Genomic DNA, 20489 nt, shown 5'->3' with positions numbered 1-20489 from the left:
GTGTTTAGAAAACAAAATTCATTGATGCAGATGTTGACAACTCCATATGTACGATTACATGCACAATGTGTTCATTTGCCAACACATATGATGAATGTGTAGGCATTAGACAACATGTTGTCATGGAACGAGCGCAAATCGCTTGTGCGACGCCTGAATCCTCAGGCTTGATCCAGGCCAGCCTTCCCCATATGCGCAACAAGCTATTAAATAGAGGAAATAACACACAGTGACATTAACCTACACCACAAACACATGCATCAATAAAGCACACAAGCATAGGAAGGTTGCTTCATATAGAACTTGCTGTGTAGGGACATCGGGAAAACTGTCAGCACGTGACAACATGCTGACAGTTTTCCCGATGTCATATAAAATCCAAAAAGTGCGAATTATTTTCAAACTTATGTCATGTTATATTTTTCGTTGATTGTCATAATGCTCCCGGTGTATAATATAACAATTGACTAGTACAATTTTTTGCTTAATTTAGTAGCGAAGTGTGATCTCGTACCCCTCTTCAGTGTAGGTCTACAACATTATTAAAATGGCCACAATTTCCCTAGCAACAGGGCATTGTGCAAAAGGAAGATCAGTTGATTCTGAATCAATTTATGAAAATAAGTCGAAGTCATATTTTGGCAATGGTAAGAAGGTTCTTGCTAATGATTTTCTTGAAGGTAAAATCATGAGCTTAAATATGTGTGTATTAAGGCCCTTAGAATGCTCTAACTATAAGAATAGCAGAAAAAGGCTCAACATTATTGCTAAACTTAAGAAAGGGAAGAAGCATGACTACCCGTGGCCAGATGATATCGATCCTAATTTATCGAGTGGGCATTTGAGATACCTCTCTCACTTTAAGCCTTTGGAAGATAAACCAAAGCTTGTGACACTTTCATTTGAGAAACCATTGGTTGATCTCGAGCAAAAGATCATCGAGGTCAGTGACTTCCTTGGTTCATCATATAATTTTGTAATTGAACCTTACACTGGATTGTGCATTACTGAACCTTACACGAGTTTTCCTTGTGCATCAGTCGAAAAATATTGTCCATCCTTTGAAAAGTGGTCATCTCTTACTTGCAGGTTCGTCGAATGGCATATGAAACTGGTCTAGATTACAGTGATCAAATTAGTGCTTTGGAGCTCAAATATCAGCAGGTAACAGCATATTATAAAGTCTTTTATCATCTGCAGCTTTTTTTTGGGCGCTTTGTCTAATGTTAGCAGTAAATTTTAGGCAGTACTGGACTATACATAGCTGTAGTAAGTAGGAACATTCCTTCGTTTTCGATCATCTGATGTGCTAATTCATCATTGTTAGGCTATAAAAGATCTGTACACCCATTTGACACCGATTCAACGTTTAGACATTGCTAGACATCCCAACAGGCCAACTGTCCTTGATCATGTTCTGAACATCACAGAAAAGGTAATTTAGTTGTTGTAATGAATATATCCAATTTTATTTGGGAATATCTAATGATCATGTTCTCGTCTTTTTCATACATCTTTTAGTGGGTGGAACTCCATGGAGATCGTGCAGGCTATGATGATCCAGCTATTGTAACTGGTATAGGGAGCATCGATGGTAGAAGCTATCTGATCATCGGCCATCAGAAGGGAAGAAACACAAAGGAAAACATTTATCGAAACTTCGCTATGCCAACTCCTCATGGGTATATAACTATGAACTGACAAACTAGCTTCTGAGGGAAATTTCAGTGAATATTGTTTTGTTTTTGACAGAATGGGTGACCTTTTAACAGGTACAGGAAGGCTTTGCGCATGATGAAGTATGCCGACCATCATGGTTTTCCCATAATTACACTTATTGACTCACCAGGAGCTTATGCTGATCTCAAATCTGAGGAACTCGGTCAAGTGAGTGGACAACTACTTGTATATATGTTTTAACTTTAATTTTTCGACTTTAAATGTGATAATACTAGGGATGAAATGATTTGTTTCACTGAGCGCAGGGTGAAGCTATAGCTCGAAATGTATGGTCCATGTTTGGATTGAGAGTTCCTATCATCACAATTGTAACTGGTGAAGGTGGTTCTGGAGGAGCTGTGGCTATCGGCTGCTGCAACAAATTTTTTATGCTTGAGAACTCTGTTTGTTATGTTGCTAGGTATTCTTTGAGGTTATGGTCTTTATATGGTTTCTCTAATGTTTTTATAAATTTCGTCATCAATATCCAATACTCATACAATACCTTATCATTGCTCTATTGACAGTCCTGAAGCATGTGCTGCAATATTATGGAACTCATCCCAAGCAGCCCCAAAGGTATATGAATTTTACTCTTGCTATGTTGTTAAATAAGTTTTCATAGAATACAGCCTTATTAACTGCAACAGAATCTATCTTTTACATGAAAAGGCTGCTGAAAAACTGAGGATAACAGCTCAACAACACCTCCGGCTAAAAATTGCTGATGCTATCATTCCTGTAAGTGTCTCTGAATTCTCATATTTCTGCCTGGAATCAGACAATCTCTGGCTAAAAACCATTGTTGTAAAACTTCTTTCATTGGCTCTAAATTTAGCCTTAATATACACTGGATTCTTTCAGTTCAGCAAATCAGTTGTGTTTCATTAATTGAATTTTCTCATTTAGCAAGGCGTGTTGCTTTGTTACAGGAGCCGCTTGGAGGAGCACAATCTGATCCTATATGGACATCTCAGCAGATAAAGACCGCCATTTTACAAGCCATGGAGGTCAGCCATTATGACGTGATAACTATGATGATTTACCCAACTTCCATCTGCTGATGCTGCATTTATTCCAGGAACTAGGTAGGATGAGTAAAGAAGAGCTGCTTCAACAGCGTATGCTCAAGTACCGTCATATTGGTGGGTTTCAAGAAGGCATCCCGATTGATCCAAATAAGAAATGGAAGATGAAACCTTCAGATATTAATATGTCAGAATCTGCTGATATAGAGACTGAACTTGAGAACTTCAAGAAGATGATTCTAGAAGCGAAGGGATCAAATGAGCAAACAAACCAAACAATGGAAAAGATACAGGAGGATGTTGACAAAGAGATCACAAAAGCGTTCATATCCATGGGCTTACAAGGGGAACTTGAATCACTCAAGTTAGAGCTAGCTATATCCTCAAACCCGCTTTTGAGCATTGCTCTGAGGGAAAAAGCAGATAGACTAATGCAGGAATTCAGGCTTAAATTGTCCAAACCAGGTGAGTTTATGGGGCTAAAAGAGAAGCTAGCTAAATTTGCAATGCTAAACAGGCTCATAGAGATCAAGACAAAAGGTGACAAGATAAAAGCGGAGATCAATCAAAAAGTACCAACAAAGGTAAAAGAGAAGTTGTTGCTACTAAAGTCTGCTGAAGAGAAATTACTGCAAGGCAAAGAAATAGATAAGGAAACAGTAGAAGGTGTAGAGACTACAATAAAAGAGCTCGAAGAGGTCTTGAAGTCGTCTAACTTAAAGATTGTGGGTACGACAAAGAGGGTTGAAAGAAGTTCTCTTCCTGATATGAACAAGAAGCTATCAGTGTTGAACAATGAGATGAATGGAGAAATCGAAAGGGCTATAGACAAGGCAGGCCTTAGGGAGAAAATAGAGGAACTGAAGACGGAGATTGCAGAAAACTCAAGCGTGGAAAAGGTAACAAGACTACAGGATGAGATAAAGGCGAAAATTGCTGCTGTTATGAAAGCTGAATTTCTGAAAGGGAAAGTAGATGATCTGAAAGATGAGTTGGTGTCTCCTACAGAGGTAATTCTGCTAGGTAAGCTTGGTGCTGAAAATGGAAGATCATAATCAGATTTGGAGTGCAGATCTTAAACCTATGAGATTGTATATATATACATATCAAAGCTTTTCATAGCTAAGATTGAAATAAGCATATTTTTGGACAGTCCAAGGATAATATTGGAATATAGAACAACCAACGTACAACGATATACTATATCCATATAAGATAAAGGAATACTCTCTCCGTTTTTTTAATAGTTGTTTCCCTTTGATCACTTTTTTTTAGTACATATTCGATTTTATGGTTTAAACATGTGTTAATGTATACTCGTATTTCCCAAAATATTAAATTTATACAATTTATATCATAGACATTATGATCAAGGTTTTTTTTAAAAAAAATACATAGTCAAAGTTATGCGTTGACTAATGACTAAAGATATGTGAAAACTTTCTATTTATATAGTGCAAACAGACAGGCAATAGCAATCCCATCACACAAAAATTTGAGATAACGGTTACAAACAGTCAAAACTAACATTCCCGCCTTTTTTTTTTTCTTTCTCTCATTTCTAAACAAGAATGTTGAAGCTTAGAATAACCACAGCAATGGAGTTCAGACAAATGATAGCAACAATCTCAACCATCTCCAACACTACGTACATCGAATTCTCCGAAAACTTCACCCTCTTTCACAATGGCGGAGCCAGGATTTATAATTCGGGGGGACAAATTGTGGAGGTTAAAGTTTCGGCAAAAATCTCAAGAAAAAAATTGATCACCTAAGTTGTTTAATATTTATTTGAAATCACATACGCCAATTATTTCTATATGGCAAAAGAAGAGTAACAAAGTTTTATTGTATATTAATAAATTATCCAACAAAAATGAATAAATTTATGTTTGTAAATCCCGTTATGTAATCACATAATTGATAAATACGAATTAATTACCTTGTCATAAAGTCAAATAATTATCGTTAAAACAAATTGAGGGTAGATATGAAGGGCCTGGGTTTGAGTTACATTCGAAATAATAAACTCAACTTTCTCAAATCAATCATATTATTACATTAAATTAAAAAGGCTGTTGAAAGTTAGAGTATGTAATCAGAAAACAAGAAGTAGGGGAAAAAAAAAACAAAAAAGCTGAAAAACAGTAGAGTAGGGAATCCTAGGACCAAGACACAGTCTTACTAAGGACTCAACCACCAAACCATATTCAACATTGTAATATTTACTGTAAGTATATGTTATTTATAGCCTTTTACTGTATTTTTATTTTTTTTTTTAAAAAAAAAAACTTTTTTTTCGAAAATGGGGGACAGCTGTTGGCTCCGCCACTGATATATACATACACTTGCTAAGCTACTTCCATCAATTCATTTTTCTAAGATGTTGTAACAAACTTATTGCTTTCTCTCCTAGTTGCTAAGCTTAGCTTATTGAATGCTGTATAAATACATGTTTGTAAGCATTATTACAACTTAAACTATTCAATCAAAAATTCACAAAATCTTCTTCATTTTTGCTCTCTATTTTCTTCCGGAAACTTCTGTTACTTTTCACCATTGTTGAACCTCTGGTTCAAGCTTAAGATCTTAACAACCATCTCTCCGCCTTCAGCCGATCAAACCCACAAAAGCCTTCCTCTTCGTCCCGTTGTCCTCAACAAAAAGACACTCTACTAGAAAAGAGTGTAAATTATTAGGGCCATATCAACCCCGTAGGAGAAGGCTTTCGTTCGCGGCGGCATTTTGAACAACCATAGGCGGCGGTGGTGTTGGTGTGCAGCGGATCGCGTGGAGGAAAAAGTGGTTTCTGGTTCCAGAATAGGGTGAAAAATACAAAGTTGCCCCAATTTTTCCAGGTTTTTGGCTTCTTTTTACCTTTCTTTAATATCAACTCTCTAATCTCTAATCTACTACTATAAAATTATTTTCAATGCTTTTATAGTTTTATGTGTGTTTGATGTGAACGAGCCATCCGAACAGTACAATTCGTATACATACATGTCCTTTATTAGTTATTTTAATACGTTGCTATATATGTACTTATATCCTTAATGTAAGGAATAAAGCATATTAATTTATTACGAGACGATTAAAAACCAATAACTAAGTAACTAAGGGTACGGTAAAATAAAACCAATATGCATAAAATCTAACTAGTTACTTTTAATTGAGTTGCAAATTACATTAACATAAAATGAGACGATAAAAAAGCTAGATTAAAATAATTAAAATGAAAGAAAGACAATAGTTAGAGCCGGACGATGGACGATAGATGGTCATCTTCACCTTCCATGTTTTCCTCGGCGACGACCGGGTACGGTAAATTAAAACCAATATGCATAAAATCTAACTAGTTACTTTTAATTGAGTTGCAAATTACATTAACATAAAATGAGACGATAAAAAAGCTAGATTAAAATAATTAAAAAGAAAGAAAGACAATAGTTAGAGCCGGACGATGGACGATGGATGGTCATCTTCACCTTCCATGTTTTCCTCGGCGACGACCCTTGTAGCTTGATTTGGCGCACATCATCAACTAACTGATTCCTCATCGGGGTCGTAAGAAGGTCGTCTACGTGCCCCCGGTCCTAGTCCGTTTGCCTCTTTTGTTCACGAGTTTAACCTCGGCAGGTGCTTCTCCTTCTTGGACAGTCTACTTAAGGCAACCGTGTGTGCCGTAGAGTTTGACACTAAAGTTGGAGTTTCCTAGGTATGTAAATACCATAAACTCTCCAACTTTTGTGTCATTTTCTCTTACGAACTCTTCCCAACCCTTTCTGAAGTAGAATTCTTCATCTTCCTCTTCCAAACCCACTTTCCATTCTTGGTTTGTTCCCGGTCGGAAGATTGTAGCCTTTCTTTTTACGGCGGATTGTAGGTGGGTTTTAAAATCGGAACAAATGTGCTGGTCATATAAGAGAGGGAAAATAATTATTAGTTGAACAAATTACGGAGTAGTAATAATAATATACTCGTACTTGATAAGAAAAAGTGTACATAAGTACATAAAGAAAATGATCGGGATTATTACCAATTGGTTTGAGCAATGATTTGGGAGAAACACTTTGAAGAATTTAGGGTATTCGTCGTCAAAATGTGTTGATGAACTGACCATTTTTTTCACTCGATATGTTAAAAAAAAAAGTTTTATGAGACAGAAATTAAAGAATAAGGAGTGGGTTAATTAAAAGAGAGAAAGGTCTAGAGAGTGATATTTCATATTCTCTATAATGCATCATGTTCTTTCACCATAGGTATAAAACAAGACTATAAGTAAGGGCAAAAATGGACTTAATTGGTAATAATCTTTAATTTCTGAAAGAACATGATACATTATAGAGAATATGAAATATCACTCTCTAGACCTTTCTCTCTTTCAATTAACCCACTTCTTATTCTTTAATTTCTGTCTCATAAAACCTCTTTTTTTAACATATCGAGTGAAAAAATTGGTCAGTTCATCAACACATTTTGACGACGAATACCCTAAATTCTTCAAAGTGTTTCTCCCAAATCATTGCTCAAACCAATTGGTAATAATCCCGATCATTTTCTTTATGTACTTATGTACACTTTTTCTTATCAAGTACGAGTATATTATTATTACTAATCCGTAATTTGTTCAACTAATAATTATTTTCCCTCTCTTATATGACCAGCACATTTGTTCCGATTTTAAAACCCACCTACAATCCGCCGTAAAAAGAAAGGCTACAATCTTCCGACCGGGAACAAACCAAGAATGGAAAGTGGGTTTGGAAGAGGAAGATGAAGAATTCTACTTCAGAAAGGGTTGGGAAGAGTTCGTAAGAGAAAATGACACAAAAGTTGGAGAGTTTATGGTATTTACATACCTAGGAAACTCCAACTTTAGTGTCAAACTCTACGACACACACGGTTGCCTTAAGTAGACTGTCCAAGAAGGAGAAGCACCTGCCGAGGTTAAACTCGTGAACAAAAGAGGCAAACGGACTAGGACCGGGGGCACGTAGACGACCTTCTTACGACCCCGATGAGGAATCAGTTAGTTGATGATGTGCGCCAAATCAAGCTACAAGGGTCGTCGCCGAGGAAAACATGGAAGGTGAAGATGACCATCCATCGTCCATCGTCCGGCTCTAACTATTGTCTTTCTTTCTTTTTAATTATTTTAATCTAGCTTTTTTATCGTCTCATTTTATGTTTAATGTAATTTGCAACTCAATTAAAAGTAACTAGTTAGATTTTATGCATATTGGTTTTAATTTACCGTACCCGGTCGTCGCCGAGGAAAACATGGAAGGTGAAGATGACCATCTATCGTCCATCGTCCGGCTCTAACTATTGTCTTTCTTTCATTTTAATTATTTTAATCTAGCTTTTTTATCGTCTCATTTTATGTTAATGTAATTTGCAACTCAATTAAAAGTAACTAGTTAGATTTTATGCATATTGGTTTTATTTTACCGTACCCTTAGTTACTTAGTTATTGGTTTTTAATCGTCTCGTAATAAATTAATATGCTTTATTCCTTACATTAAGGATATAAGTACATATATAGCAACGTATTAAAATAACTAATAAAGGACATGTATGTATACGAATTGTACTGTTCGGATGGCTCGTTCACATCAAACACACATAAGACTATAAAAGCATTGAAAATAATTTTATAGTAGTAGACTAGAGATTAGAGAGTTGATATTGAAGAAAGGTAAAAAGAAGCAAAAAATCTTTAGTTGAAATAAATGAGGTCATCAATGATCAGACAACTCCAAAGCTGAGGAGAAGCAAGAAAAGGTTAAATGTTGAGTACTGCATGCATACTGTATATCTTTATAAAAAAAGTACTACTACTAGATAAATGTTACAGTAAATTAATTAAAGAAAGTTATTGATAGGGAATAGGTAGAAGGTCTAGTAAATGGTGCTTGTCGTTTGTGTAAAAATGGTTTGCTGTTTGTTTTGGAATGATTTGCAGCTTTGCTAGAATGGGCTCAAGAAAAAAAAAAAAAAAAAAAAAAAAAAGAAAAAGTCTCTTAGTTTATTTAGTGTTCATTATGGTGTTGATTTATGTCTACAGTGTTTTTTGGAGTAGTATTTCTTTCTTTCTTTGTTTAGTATTATTATTTTATTAATTTTTTCTTTTGGTACGAATGAGCTATAATGTCAAGATTTGAAGATTTTGATCCTACCTTAGACATTACCCTTTAAAATTTTAACCAATTCAACTAAACTTGTTTACATTCACATGTGATATATAACACATAAGCTCATTTGTGGGTGTGGGATGTTGGTAATAAATCGCTAAACAAATTTGTGACTTATTTTATTGACATACATGAGTAGTAGCTAAAAGCTCCTAATTATTTACTTATATGTAGTAATTAAATTAATAAATAAAACTAGCAAATAAGTTGTTGCTCTTGTTGCTATATTTGTTAAGTTATTCATCTATAATTATTGCAAAAAACGTTATTTTCATTTTGGAATTAACCTATAGATGAGATTTTTGAAACATTTTAGAGTGAATTTTAGGATTTGGGAATCAACCTGTTGGCCAGCATAGTAGCTAATTAGCTATTACACCTTAGATTAATACTTCAAAGTACGATTCTTGTAGAAAAAAACTATTAGATGTTAATTGGCTTCAAATTATTTATAATGTAACATTGCGGAGCCAGGATTTTCAAATTTGGGGGACGGATTATGGATATAATACTACCTCCGATTATTAAAAGATGCAACAAACACACTTTTTGTAGACACAAAAGTGTATTTATTGCAACTTTAATAACCGGAAGTAGTATAATTTGACAAAAATCTTAAAAAAAAAAAAAAAAAAGATTCAAATTGAGGGGTTGTAAGTCTTGTAACAACTACCAATATTCACAAGAAACAGAAAAATACAATTCCTGGTTATTCTTCTATTTCATACTAGTACTACAATAAGTCAATAATGAACATTGAGGTTACTAATTAGTAGAACCAATTACTCATAAACTTGCAGTTAACCTAAATTAAGTTACTCAAACATAAAACTCCAAGCATCACAACATCAACAACAATTACATAAAACCTGGAAAAAAAATTAAAAAACAAAACAAATGTAACATATAAAATGCATCCACAAGTATCATACATGAAGAATCTTACAAATTTGAAGAGCCCATCATATATTAATCCAAAAAATGCATCCAAGCATAACAATCTCAAGAATTACACAAAATCAGCAAAACCCAATAAGTATACATAATGCAACAAAAACCTGAAAATTTTGACGAAAGAGACAAAATTGAAAGAGGAAAGATTATAATGAGATTTAGAAACCTAAGATTCTAATTCAACAAAAATTGCAATTAAAATTAACAAAAATTAACTAAATTCACAATGTTTATTATTACAATTGAAACATTAAAATCTGAAAATTAGGGTTAACAAATTAAAAATCAAAATTTCAAATTGGGGATTTTAATTAGAAGAACAAGACATGCTAAATTAATTAATTAAACCAATATATAAAAGACAATAAGAGATTAAGAGTATAAGACATACCATTGATGCAGCGACGACGGCCACGGTGAGGCAGCAACGACGGTGAGCCGACGGCCTACTGAGTATAATTTAAAGTGGAGGCACTGAGGCAACGATGGGCTACCGGCGACGGCAGCGAAGAACGGAAGAATCCTGCCGACGGCCGATCTACTGGAGGCTGGAGTTGCTGCGAGCAGCGCTATTTCCAAATTCGAATGAAGCTTTTTCTCTTTCTTCGTTTCTTTCTTTCCGGTTTTTTTTTTAATTTTTTAATTTTTTTTTTTTTTTTTTTTTTTTAAAAATGGGGGGACAAGTGTCCTCACATGTCCCCTTCTAGCTCCGCCCCTGGCTAGGGTTCTTATTTGGTCGATATTCCAGGCTACTGTTTTACTTACGTAATCCTCTTGTGTTACAGTAGTACAATTTTTTTGTTAAAACCTTCATGTATTGCTTATTTATTATTTAAGCCTTCAAGTTGTTTTTGTGTTATATCATACACTGTTTGTACGTTGGTCAGTTAAACATGCATAATGTGTATTATCTTGTAATTTATAATAAACGCTTCGTACAATAATTCATTCAAAGACCTTTGTCTATGCCTTCGTATTAATTGATCTAACTAATCATAATTCGAAAGGATTGAAGAGGAGATGGAGGCATTTCCTACCATTCATAACATATAGCAAATGTCTCAGTATTCAATTTTATCAGGATATGATAAAAGGTTGAGGCAAGAATATAAGAAGTCTGCCTAAATCTCCAAGGGGAAACTCCAAGAAGGGGCGAATTGGAGACCGGGAATTTGAGTCATGTATCCATACAATGGCTGTTATACGTGAGGCTAACAGAAAAGAGTCCAGCCTATTCACATGTAGTTGGAAATGGTGCATTGTTCCTGCTGGTACATTCTCAATTATGCATTCCTGATGCTGCACTAACCCCAATTATATGATGATTAGCTAGATATATGACGATAATCCTTATGCATAAAAATTATTCGAAAAAGTTCATATATATTGTAACAAACTCGAATATATGTAACAAAATCAAATATTTTTACTTACCTCTTCCTTGAGATTGAGGGTCTCATAGCCTGAATGTAGAGTGACCATGGTTCCCATCATAGTAATTGTTACTGCTCAAGTGCATATATGTTAAAGAATTAGTAAACTAAGGGTACGACAAGATCATGCATATGGAACAAACTAGTGTTGCCAAAGCCAAAATCGAGAATGGAAATTTTTTGATGTCTAAGGCGGATTGACATTAATTTATTGTGAGATTAAAGTGACTTTTCTAATTTAAAGAGTATTCGACTTTTTATTGTTTTCAATGATAATTGAATTAAATGTCGGCCCGTATCACAACCTTATTCTTTAGTATTGAGGACATATGTTGTTCATAGTACGTATAATTTAAGTTAACACGAGTATATATATATGGGAGATAATAATTAGGAATCGTGAAAAGCTTTCTTACTGGCTTCCTTAGTCAATTTGGAATGTTCCATTATACGTACTAGATCTTTGCACCTAATGCAGACTTTGAATTCATGCATTGATTCGTCACCTGCAATCCAGTGATCTTTCTTCACTTCTGCAACATTTATTCCTATGTTTCTGCTGTCCTCACTATCTACACATACACATATATGTTATTCGACACAAAATTTTTAGATCGTAACATAAATTCTTTTATGTACTCTATCTGTCACTAAAAGTTTAGCTACAAAAAAAAATTGAACAAGAAGAACTTTTAAAGACGGATGAAATATTAAATAATAAAAATTGCCTTAAAAGGAAAAAAAGTACCTTGCACATACTTTCATTATTGACAAATACAAAAGAAATAAGGTTGGGAGAATCATAAGACCGAGTTATGGTAATGGTTTCATCTTCGGTTGCGGAGTTTACAATCGAGCTGAATTGTTGGAGATTCACTTTCAATACATGAGCTCCATCACAAGAGTAGTGATGAAACGCCGTAATGTTAATCCTTAGTATGGTTGATACGTCGTGGGCCGGGTTTTTGACCCGGAATAACAACCCGGTTGGTAAGGTCTCTATCAAGGCTTTAGGACCTATGTTTGCAACAACTGCTAAAACTCTTTTTAGTATCCATCCTTCCTGTATCTTGATTCTCAACATGATGATAATGTTGATATTATTGTTGTTGGTGTTGTTGATGATGAGGTGATTGTGTGACTAGTTCTTGTAACTTTGTTGAGGAAGTTTGTGATCAATTTAGTAGGTTAAAAATGTGATGGTGATCCTATATGATGCATGTCTATATAATTTTTGTGATTTTGAAAAGGTTGAGGAATTTAAGGAAAGTCTTAGTTGAATAAATCAAACGTTAAATATAGTAGCATATATAAATGAATGTCTCTTGTTTTTTATAAATGTGTTATGTTAATCCATTGGTATATGCTTTATATATTTATATCTGTATTTATATTTATTATACTTATATTCAAATGTGTCAATTATTTCAAGAAAGAAGGAGTAACAAAATTCTGCTTAATGCAACTTAAATTGTTATATACGTAGTATATATCAGATTTAATTGTGTCAATTATCTTGAGACAAAAAAAGTAACAAAATTCCACTTGATGCAATATGAATTGTTATAAAATTGTTTTTTTTAGTTTTTTATTTTTTTTTATTTTTTTTTATATCGATAGCCCAACAAGCCAAATTAAAAAAAGCAGCTCATATTTAAATGGGCCTAAAAACAAGTCGCAAGTAGCCCAAAGAGTCTCGTATAGTTCATCCTACAAATTTGAATTCATCGCCGGCAAATCACGCCGGCCACTATCTCCGACGCTACTTTTCGGCTGATTCCCGATTAAATCAAAACCCTAATTTCGAAATCTCCCCCATTTGAATAAATAATAAGCGATTCACTGTAATTTCCGGCAACAAATTTCCGCAATTCAGAGGTAATACTTATAACAAATCATCAACAATGTATTTCTATCATTTTATTGTTAATTTTTCAAAAATTGGGCTTGAACTTTTCCAGATTTATGTTGAATTTGTCGCATTTCATGTTAATTGTAGGGAAATTGGTGCGATGGCGGCGAAGCAGATGGAGGAGATACAGAAGAAATTGACAATGTTGAATTATCCAAGAGCTAATGCTCCTGCTCAGTCTTTGCTGTTTGCTGGAATGGAGCGTTACGCCCTTCTTGAGTGGCTATTCTTCAGGTTCTATTTCTGCTCTTCACTATTGTTTTTTAGTACCTAATTTTGGAAATGCTTTGCTATATAACATTTGATGGAAACGAATGGAGGAAGAGGATCTTTGTTGATGATCATGTAGCCGAACCCGTCTTATCGGGATTAAGGCTTTGACATTGTTATTATTGTTACTGTTGTTGTTTTCGTTGTCATTGTTGCCATTTATTGACGGTTAATTGTATTGCATTTGAGTGATCTATGAAAGAAATTTTGATTTATGTGTCTAACTCTGAGTTTAAACTGTGTTAGAAGCATGGGAGTTATTTGATTTAGCTTCAATTTGAGTGAAGTGAATTTTAGCATGCATCACTTGTCGATTCATCAAATGCCTAGAGTGGAGGATCAGTAGTTTAGATGTTATGGTGTAGACCCGTCGTGCTGGTCAATCATTTGGGTCATAATTCGAAGCGATCACTGCTCCCCATATCGCAGTAGAGGGAGGTTGCCAAGGAAAAGATTTGAGTTGCCAAGGAAAGTTTCTTAGAATAGTATTGATATTGGTTAGAGGTGTTATTTGATGTTTATTGAAGTGGGATCTGGTTTGAGGGAAAGGGAGCACTAGAAATGAAATTGGTGGTAAAATTTTGGATTTTTGGATATTGTGATGTTGGTAGTTCTTTTGCATATTTAAGGAAATATATAAAGATGGGAGTATTGATCTCATCAAAAAATGACTTGGCAATTGTTAATAATTTCAAACATAAGTTGTTGGTTCAAGTGAGGATTTGGTCTTGCTGCTCTATATCAGCTGAAAGCAGTAATTTTTCTTTGCAAACGGTAAATGAGGCATAAATATCTTTGTGAAGGTTAAATTCAAAACATAAAAATTTGAAGATTTTAGCAGGAGTTTTATTCTTTTTCTTCCCTTCTTGAGTTTTTGACATTGATTTTCAAATCGTTGTTCAATGTTGTAATGTCAATTCTTGGTATTGACTTTTGGGAAGCAAGAAAATATAGAGTACTTTTTTTTTTAAAATGTAAGCATGCTGTCTGCTGCACAATTTTGTGAGTTTCTAAGTTATTTTAGCTTGAGGAATGCAAAATGTTGGAATTATCACTGTGAGCCATTTGGGGATTTTCTTTTATCACTTGACTTTATTCCTTTTTGATTGCTATAGTTTGTTTTCCACCTATATGGGGTTTGTAGATAATTACTAGTCTTCATTCGAGGCTACTGTTGCTGCATGCTAGTTACTTTTATCAGAGGCTTTCATTAACAACAGAATTTTCTTGTCTTCCCTCATTCTTGTAACACAGAATCTTATGAAATCTCTTTGCCTTTATTTGTCTAGGCTGTTGGGTGACAAGTCCCCCTTCTCTCAGCAAAATCTGCAAGGAGATGGCGTAGACCGTGATGAAGAGACTTCTCGCATTCAATGTATGTTTCATTGATCTTTATCTGTATTAAGGCGCTCTATGATATCTACCAAATTTTTTAAGCTGTTAATTTTCTCAAAACTTTGTGTAGGATCCTTATATCTATGACAATGCTGAAAACTGTGTGCGTGGTGGACTTCCAACTTTCACTTGAGTCAATTTTAATAGGTTTATTTAAGTCATTTCCAACAAGTGTTGTTACACCATAAAGGAGCCAACTGTTTTTCATTTTGACATGAATTTTCTTTCTACTTGAATCATCATTTATATGTGGTTTCGATACATCTTTGCAGAGTCGTCTGATAGAGCTGTACTTTATTCTAATTAAAAACCTAAGCTTTAACAGCATCCAGCTGGTTTGAATGACAACTTTGTATGCGTTGGGGTTTTGTTGCCTTTACGTCTTCCCAATCAGACCACAATTGACTGATCTTCCGAATTCAGGACCATTCTCTTTTATGCTCTAATTTGAAAGACATGTAGTGCTGAAGTTTTACAACTTAACTAGGAAAAATGCATTGTGTCACCATATTTTGTTCTTTTATCATGGTTTAAGAGGTTGCTTTTACTATATATTCTCTTCGTATCACTTCTGTCACTGTTTCCAGCTGTTCCTTCACGAACTGTATTTATGTGCATTGCATACAGGCTGGGCATTGTTTGTAAATATTGGTTCAATATCATTGAATTTAACTTGAACTTCTCATATCACAGATTTGGCAGAAATTGCTAAATTTCTTGGCATCACAACCATTGTGGATACAGAGGTCATTCAGGTAAGTTAATGTATTTCCTGACAATAGTCTTTATGAGCTTTGGAATTTCTTTCTTCTCCTGTAATTCATACTCTCAGGTCAAATTATAGTGCTATGAGCCTATGAACATGTAATTATTAGAGTTTTTGGAATAATTTCAGGCATATCTCTGGTACTGTGCTTAATGTCTTATCTTATGTACCTTCATGATATGGCTTGAATTTTTTTGTCATAAAGTAGTTAGAATTTTTAGAACTTCCTTCATATCATTCTATACTGTCAACAGTGTCAAGGACAAGTGAGAATCTTTGTAAACACGCGAATTATGGGAGTAGTTTATTTAAGTTTCAGTTCTTTGGAGGCTGTGGCTGCTGATTTGTTTTTTCATGTTGCATAACATTTGGCTCTCTCTGTTGCCATGTTCTCATCCATTTGATGTTACATCTGTTCTAATCTGCATCATATTCTGTGGTTCTCCTCAGCCAGTGTCTTTACATATTCTTTGTAGTCCTTTACATCACACATCACTCTGACCTTCTAATTTCTATAGACGTTATCTTATTCTATCTCGTATCATTCTTTTGTAATATAATTGCAACTTCTATCTTTCATTTATGTATCTAAGGCTGACCACCATAAGTTGAATGTATTATGCAGTATCTATCATTTATCAGAAGTTAACAACCCAAGTTTTTCTTCTTCTTCTTTATTTATTTATTTCAATTCTTCCCATTATTTCTTTTGCTATACATTCATTTCACTGGCCTGGCTTCTTCATTGTCTTTTCTCTCAACCTTCTTGCCTTTGTTTGGGAAAGGGATGCTTACTGCTACTTGCCCATGTGTCTTCTAGTGGCTTGTATTTTTGTTTGTGCCTATAACTCTTAACATCACATTGCGGGTATAAGTACCATGCACTCAGGGCCGTCTTAAACTTTTTGGGGGCACTGTGCTATAAAAAAAATATGAAGTTTTGATTGCTACATTTTTATCCACTTAAAATTTAAAATAATACTGCTAAATAGGTGAAAATTATCAAAGGGTACAAACAGCAAAAAAAAAATTGAAAAAAAAACTAAGTCAGAGATTAAAATTATCAAAGGGTATTAACAAAATAAAAACATTTATCAAAACACCAAATAAAAAAAAAAAAAAAAAAAAATCGGAAAATTAGGGTATAACCGAAAAAAAAAAAAAAAAAAAAAAAAAAAAACAAACTAAGCTGAAAAGTGAAGGGGAAAGGATTCGAACAATAACTTGGTGGAAGGGAGACACCCAACAGATTAAATGCACTACCAACTAAGCCAACTTGTTCAACAATTTAACCTCCTTAAGAAATATATATACACTATCTGAAATTTCAGATTTTGGGGCCCCAAATAAAATGAGACCCTGTGCTGTTAGGCTGTTTGCACAGCCCAATAGCCGGCCCTGCATGCACTGCAGTCGTGCAGAAGTCTGGATGCAACACCAATATAGACATGTAGTATGAATGCAACTTTTACGCTGTTTTATTATGTGTTTTATTTTTGAATGTGGTGGACCTAGTGACTATTCTTATCTGGAAAAAAATTAGTTGCATTGTAGGGTTAGCCTGGCTAGTTGTCTTAGAATTATTGGTTATAATCTGAAAAACCTTTGATCGATGATTGATCATTTAAGTGCTTAAATAAACATTATTTCAACCAGGGACGTGGAAGCTATGAAGACCGCACAGAAATGCTTAGACTCATTGTAGACCTTGTTGAGGCCAGTATCTATGCTGATAATCCCGACTGGAGGTAGCAACGTTACTAAATAATTTGTCTTAGCTAAATTTGTTTACTTTGTGCTATTAGGAGATATAACTAGGGCAATGATCTTAACCATGGTTTAAGAAAGTGTTGTCAGTATCCTCTTTCTTCATTCTGTTTTCTCTTACGTGCATTCTTTCAAACTTTGCAGTGTTGATGAGCAGGTTACCAAGGACATACAGCTAATTGATGCAATTGCAGAAAAGCAAGCACAAATTTTCTCGGAAGAGTGCAAATTGTTTCCTGCAGATGTGCAAATTCAATCCATTTATCCCTTGTAAGACATTTCTTCTGTGCATTCCTTACGTATCCTAGTTAAAATAAGATATACCCTGAGCAAGGGATTACATGTCAGGAGAGGACTTCTGCACTAATAAGTAGCCTTCATTAATTTAAATTTAATGCACTGAAAGGCCCTGTTATAACAAAGTTGCCTGCCATGAATATTGATGTTTTGCGTAGTTTTTGAGTTCAAAAGTTTATGTTGATGGATGGATTGATTATAATAATAATTTTGAAGATTAGAGCTAATGATGAATCTTAGCTGTCAAGAATTGTTTAATTAATGTTGAATTGTTCTATCTTTTTATGTCACATAATCATGTTCATGTGATTGAATCCATGGTTGTTTGGTCCTCAGTGGAAGATACTTTGTCTTAGTATGCTTATAACTGCTCACTCGCAGGCCAGACATTGCTGATCTGGAGTCCAAGCTGTCAGAATTGTCAAAAAAGTTCTCGACTCTCCAACAAAATGTTGATGATTTGGCATCAAAGGTATGTTGCTTTTTTAGAAAATTGAAGTCATTGAAAATGAAAGCTACTGATGGTGCTTTTGGGACCTCATTGCATCATTATTGCTACATGATACAGCTGGTTTAGGGATTGTGCTCTAAACAATGGAAGCTTGTGGTATGTGTAAGCCTCATCTTACTTATATCTTTCTATGTTTGGTTTCAGCATGCTTATAATCCAGATGAAGATTATGCAGAAGTAGAAACAAAGCTACGTTCTCATTTGGAGTCATTTTTGGAAACAGCCAGATCCTTCAATGTGATTTACACAAAGGTTATAATTATTTTGATTTCTTTTTGCTTTTATCTATACAAAAGGCTGTCAAATGACATATTCAAGAATTAAGTCAATCTAGTGACGAGTCTATGATTTTGAGAGATTTGCAGCAAGCTTCAATATGCAAAATACTTGTGCAAGTTTTGTTTATAAAATTTTTAAGCTTACCTGTCATGCTAACTGGGCCTATTTTATGTCTTTGATCCAAAATTATACTTCTGCCATTCTTATTTGCAACACTTTTCTTTTGAGGAAACTTCAATATGATTGTAACGTCACCTTATTTGCATGTGGTTTCTCTCAACCTTTCTCCTCATAACATAGGTCCTTTTTAACTCTTTATCTCCCTCATCACATGCCTTCCCCTGTGGTGCAGTTATTGTCCTTTAGAACTGTCTACCACCTTTGTCTGAACTTAGTTCTCATTTTACTAGTTTATGTAATACTCTCATTTAGACGACTAATTCCAGATGGAAGGATTAGATTTCCATGATTTGCATATGAATTGAGCTGGAAAGGGTGGGGGAAGGGTTATGTCCAAAACCATTAAGTCACAGGGACTTTGATGTGTGGATGAATTAAAAATTGTCATAAGAAAACTTTCATTTATTGATGTTATGTATCATTTAATACATGCCATGGTGAGCATTGAAAGGTGGTATAAACAATATCGTTTTGCACTTGTGCTAATTTGTTGGCTCATATTTTAACTTTTCTTTATTAAGCTAACCAGAATATTGCATTTCTGTTGGATAATGCTAACAAATCTATTCTGTTTTTGATGGTTTTTCGAAATTTGTGCTTTATAGGAGATACGTCCGTGGACGCACATGATGGAAGTACCTCAGCTTCATGGGTTTGGTCCTGCAGCAAATAGGTTACTGGAGGCCTATAAAATGCTGTTGAAGGTATTGTATTCCTTGTTAGAATTTAAAAGTTGGATTTCCCCATTCGGAGGATGCATTTCTAACTCTTCCTTGTTAACAAATTTGAATATTCAGAGCAGAAGCTGTTGATTCTGCTCTGAACAGCTATAACGCCTGTATTTCTCTTTGTTTTCTTTTTTATTGCTTGTTTGGATTTGGGGGAATTTTGAAGGGGGGTGGGGGTGAATTAGTTCAAAAATGGTAAAAAGTAGTTAATATAGGGAAACTTTCGTTAGAATTTAATGAGTGTGTGAGGATGTGTGGAAGCTGTATGAAGGTTTTGAATTATGATTGCGTGAGTTATAGACACTTGGTTGTAGCTAGTCTCGGTGACTCGGTTGACACTGATTGCTTTGATATTGATATGTACAGTTCCTGGGAAATTTAAGGAACCTTCGAGATTCACATGATGCTGTAAAGGCTGGGTCATCTGAGACAGTTGGTGGTGAGCCCTCCTCTGTTGTGAGAATAATATCAGAGTGTGAATCGTCTCTTACACTGTTGAATCGAGATCTTGGTATACTTTCAGCCTCTATTGCTCGTGAACGGGGTGAATTAACTTCATAGCCTCAAGATCACTGTTTTGTATAGTGTGTAGGGTTGTTTTTGAGTGTTCAGGCCACAGGTCACAGGTGGTATGGTAGCAGTTGCAACTACTTTCTGATCCGTAACATGTTGCCATCACAAAATTGTAGTGTATCTTAATTTTTTGTTAAATCAAAATGTATCCTGTATATTGAAATTTGGAAGAAGTTATGGCTTGAAAAGTCTTTTGTAACTAACCTGATTTTGTTGTGTTGATTACCTTCACGTATAAGTTGACTTAGCACACATTCTTTCTATGTAAGAGATGAATGAAAATTAGCAAAGATACTTAGCATATGATAAAGCTACAATTTCACATGATATGATAAGTCTTAATTCATATAATACACATGAGGCCTTGAATCAATAACTTAATATTAAAACAGACACTGGGAGTGACATGTATCACATCCTGGTGCTGTTTTTTCCCTCCAAAACTCCCCCTCCCCTTTTAGCAAAAAATATTTTATTTTTGGA

The 20489-nt window shown here is 34.6% G+C and overlaps 2 protein-coding genes across 2 annotated transcripts; both read left to right on the top strand.

Annotated features, from left to right (window-relative positions):
- Positions 1 to 108: 108 nt before the first annotated feature.
- On the top strand, positions 109 to 4011 carry LOC110685334 (acetyl-coenzyme A carboxylase carboxyl transferase subunit alpha, chloroplastic-like). The gene is made up of 10 exons (XM_021861835.1): positions 109 to 943; positions 1090 to 1164; positions 1328 to 1435; positions 1522 to 1682; positions 1773 to 1887; positions 1986 to 2140; positions 2247 to 2298; positions 2392 to 2460; positions 2652 to 2729; positions 2801 to 4011. Exons 1-10 carry the CDS (start codon positions 548 to 550, stop codon positions 3800 to 3802), a joined length of 2211 nt encoding a protein of 736 aa, XP_021717527.1. The 5' UTR covers positions 109 to 547; the 3' UTR covers positions 3803 to 4011.
- An 8966-nt stretch (positions 4012 to 12977) lies between these two features.
- On the top strand, positions 12978 to 20333 carry LOC110685333 (AUGMIN subunit 7-like). Its single transcript, XM_021861834.1, has 10 exons — positions 12978 to 13206; positions 13328 to 13474; positions 14800 to 14885; positions 15599 to 15660; positions 17328 to 17419; positions 17583 to 17708; positions 18117 to 18207; positions 18391 to 18498; positions 19311 to 19409; positions 19800 to 20333. The coding sequence occupies exons 2-10, from the start codon at positions 13341 to 13343 to the stop codon at positions 19992 to 19994; spliced, it is 993 nt and encodes a 330-aa protein (XP_021717526.1). The 5' UTR covers positions 12978 to 13206; positions 13328 to 13340; the 3' UTR covers positions 19995 to 20333.
- Positions 20334 to 20489: the final 156 nt, after the last annotated feature.

The sequence above is a fragment of the Chenopodium quinoa genome, unplaced genomic scaffold (genome assembly GCF_001683475.1).
Source record: "Chenopodium quinoa cultivar QQ74 unplaced genomic scaffold, ASM168347v1, whole genome shotgun sequence".
In the NCBI taxonomy this organism is placed as follows: Eukaryota; Viridiplantae; Streptophyta; class Magnoliopsida; order Caryophyllales; family Amaranthaceae; genus Chenopodium; species Chenopodium quinoa.
This window is presented reverse-complemented; position numbering and strand designations above follow the sequence as displayed.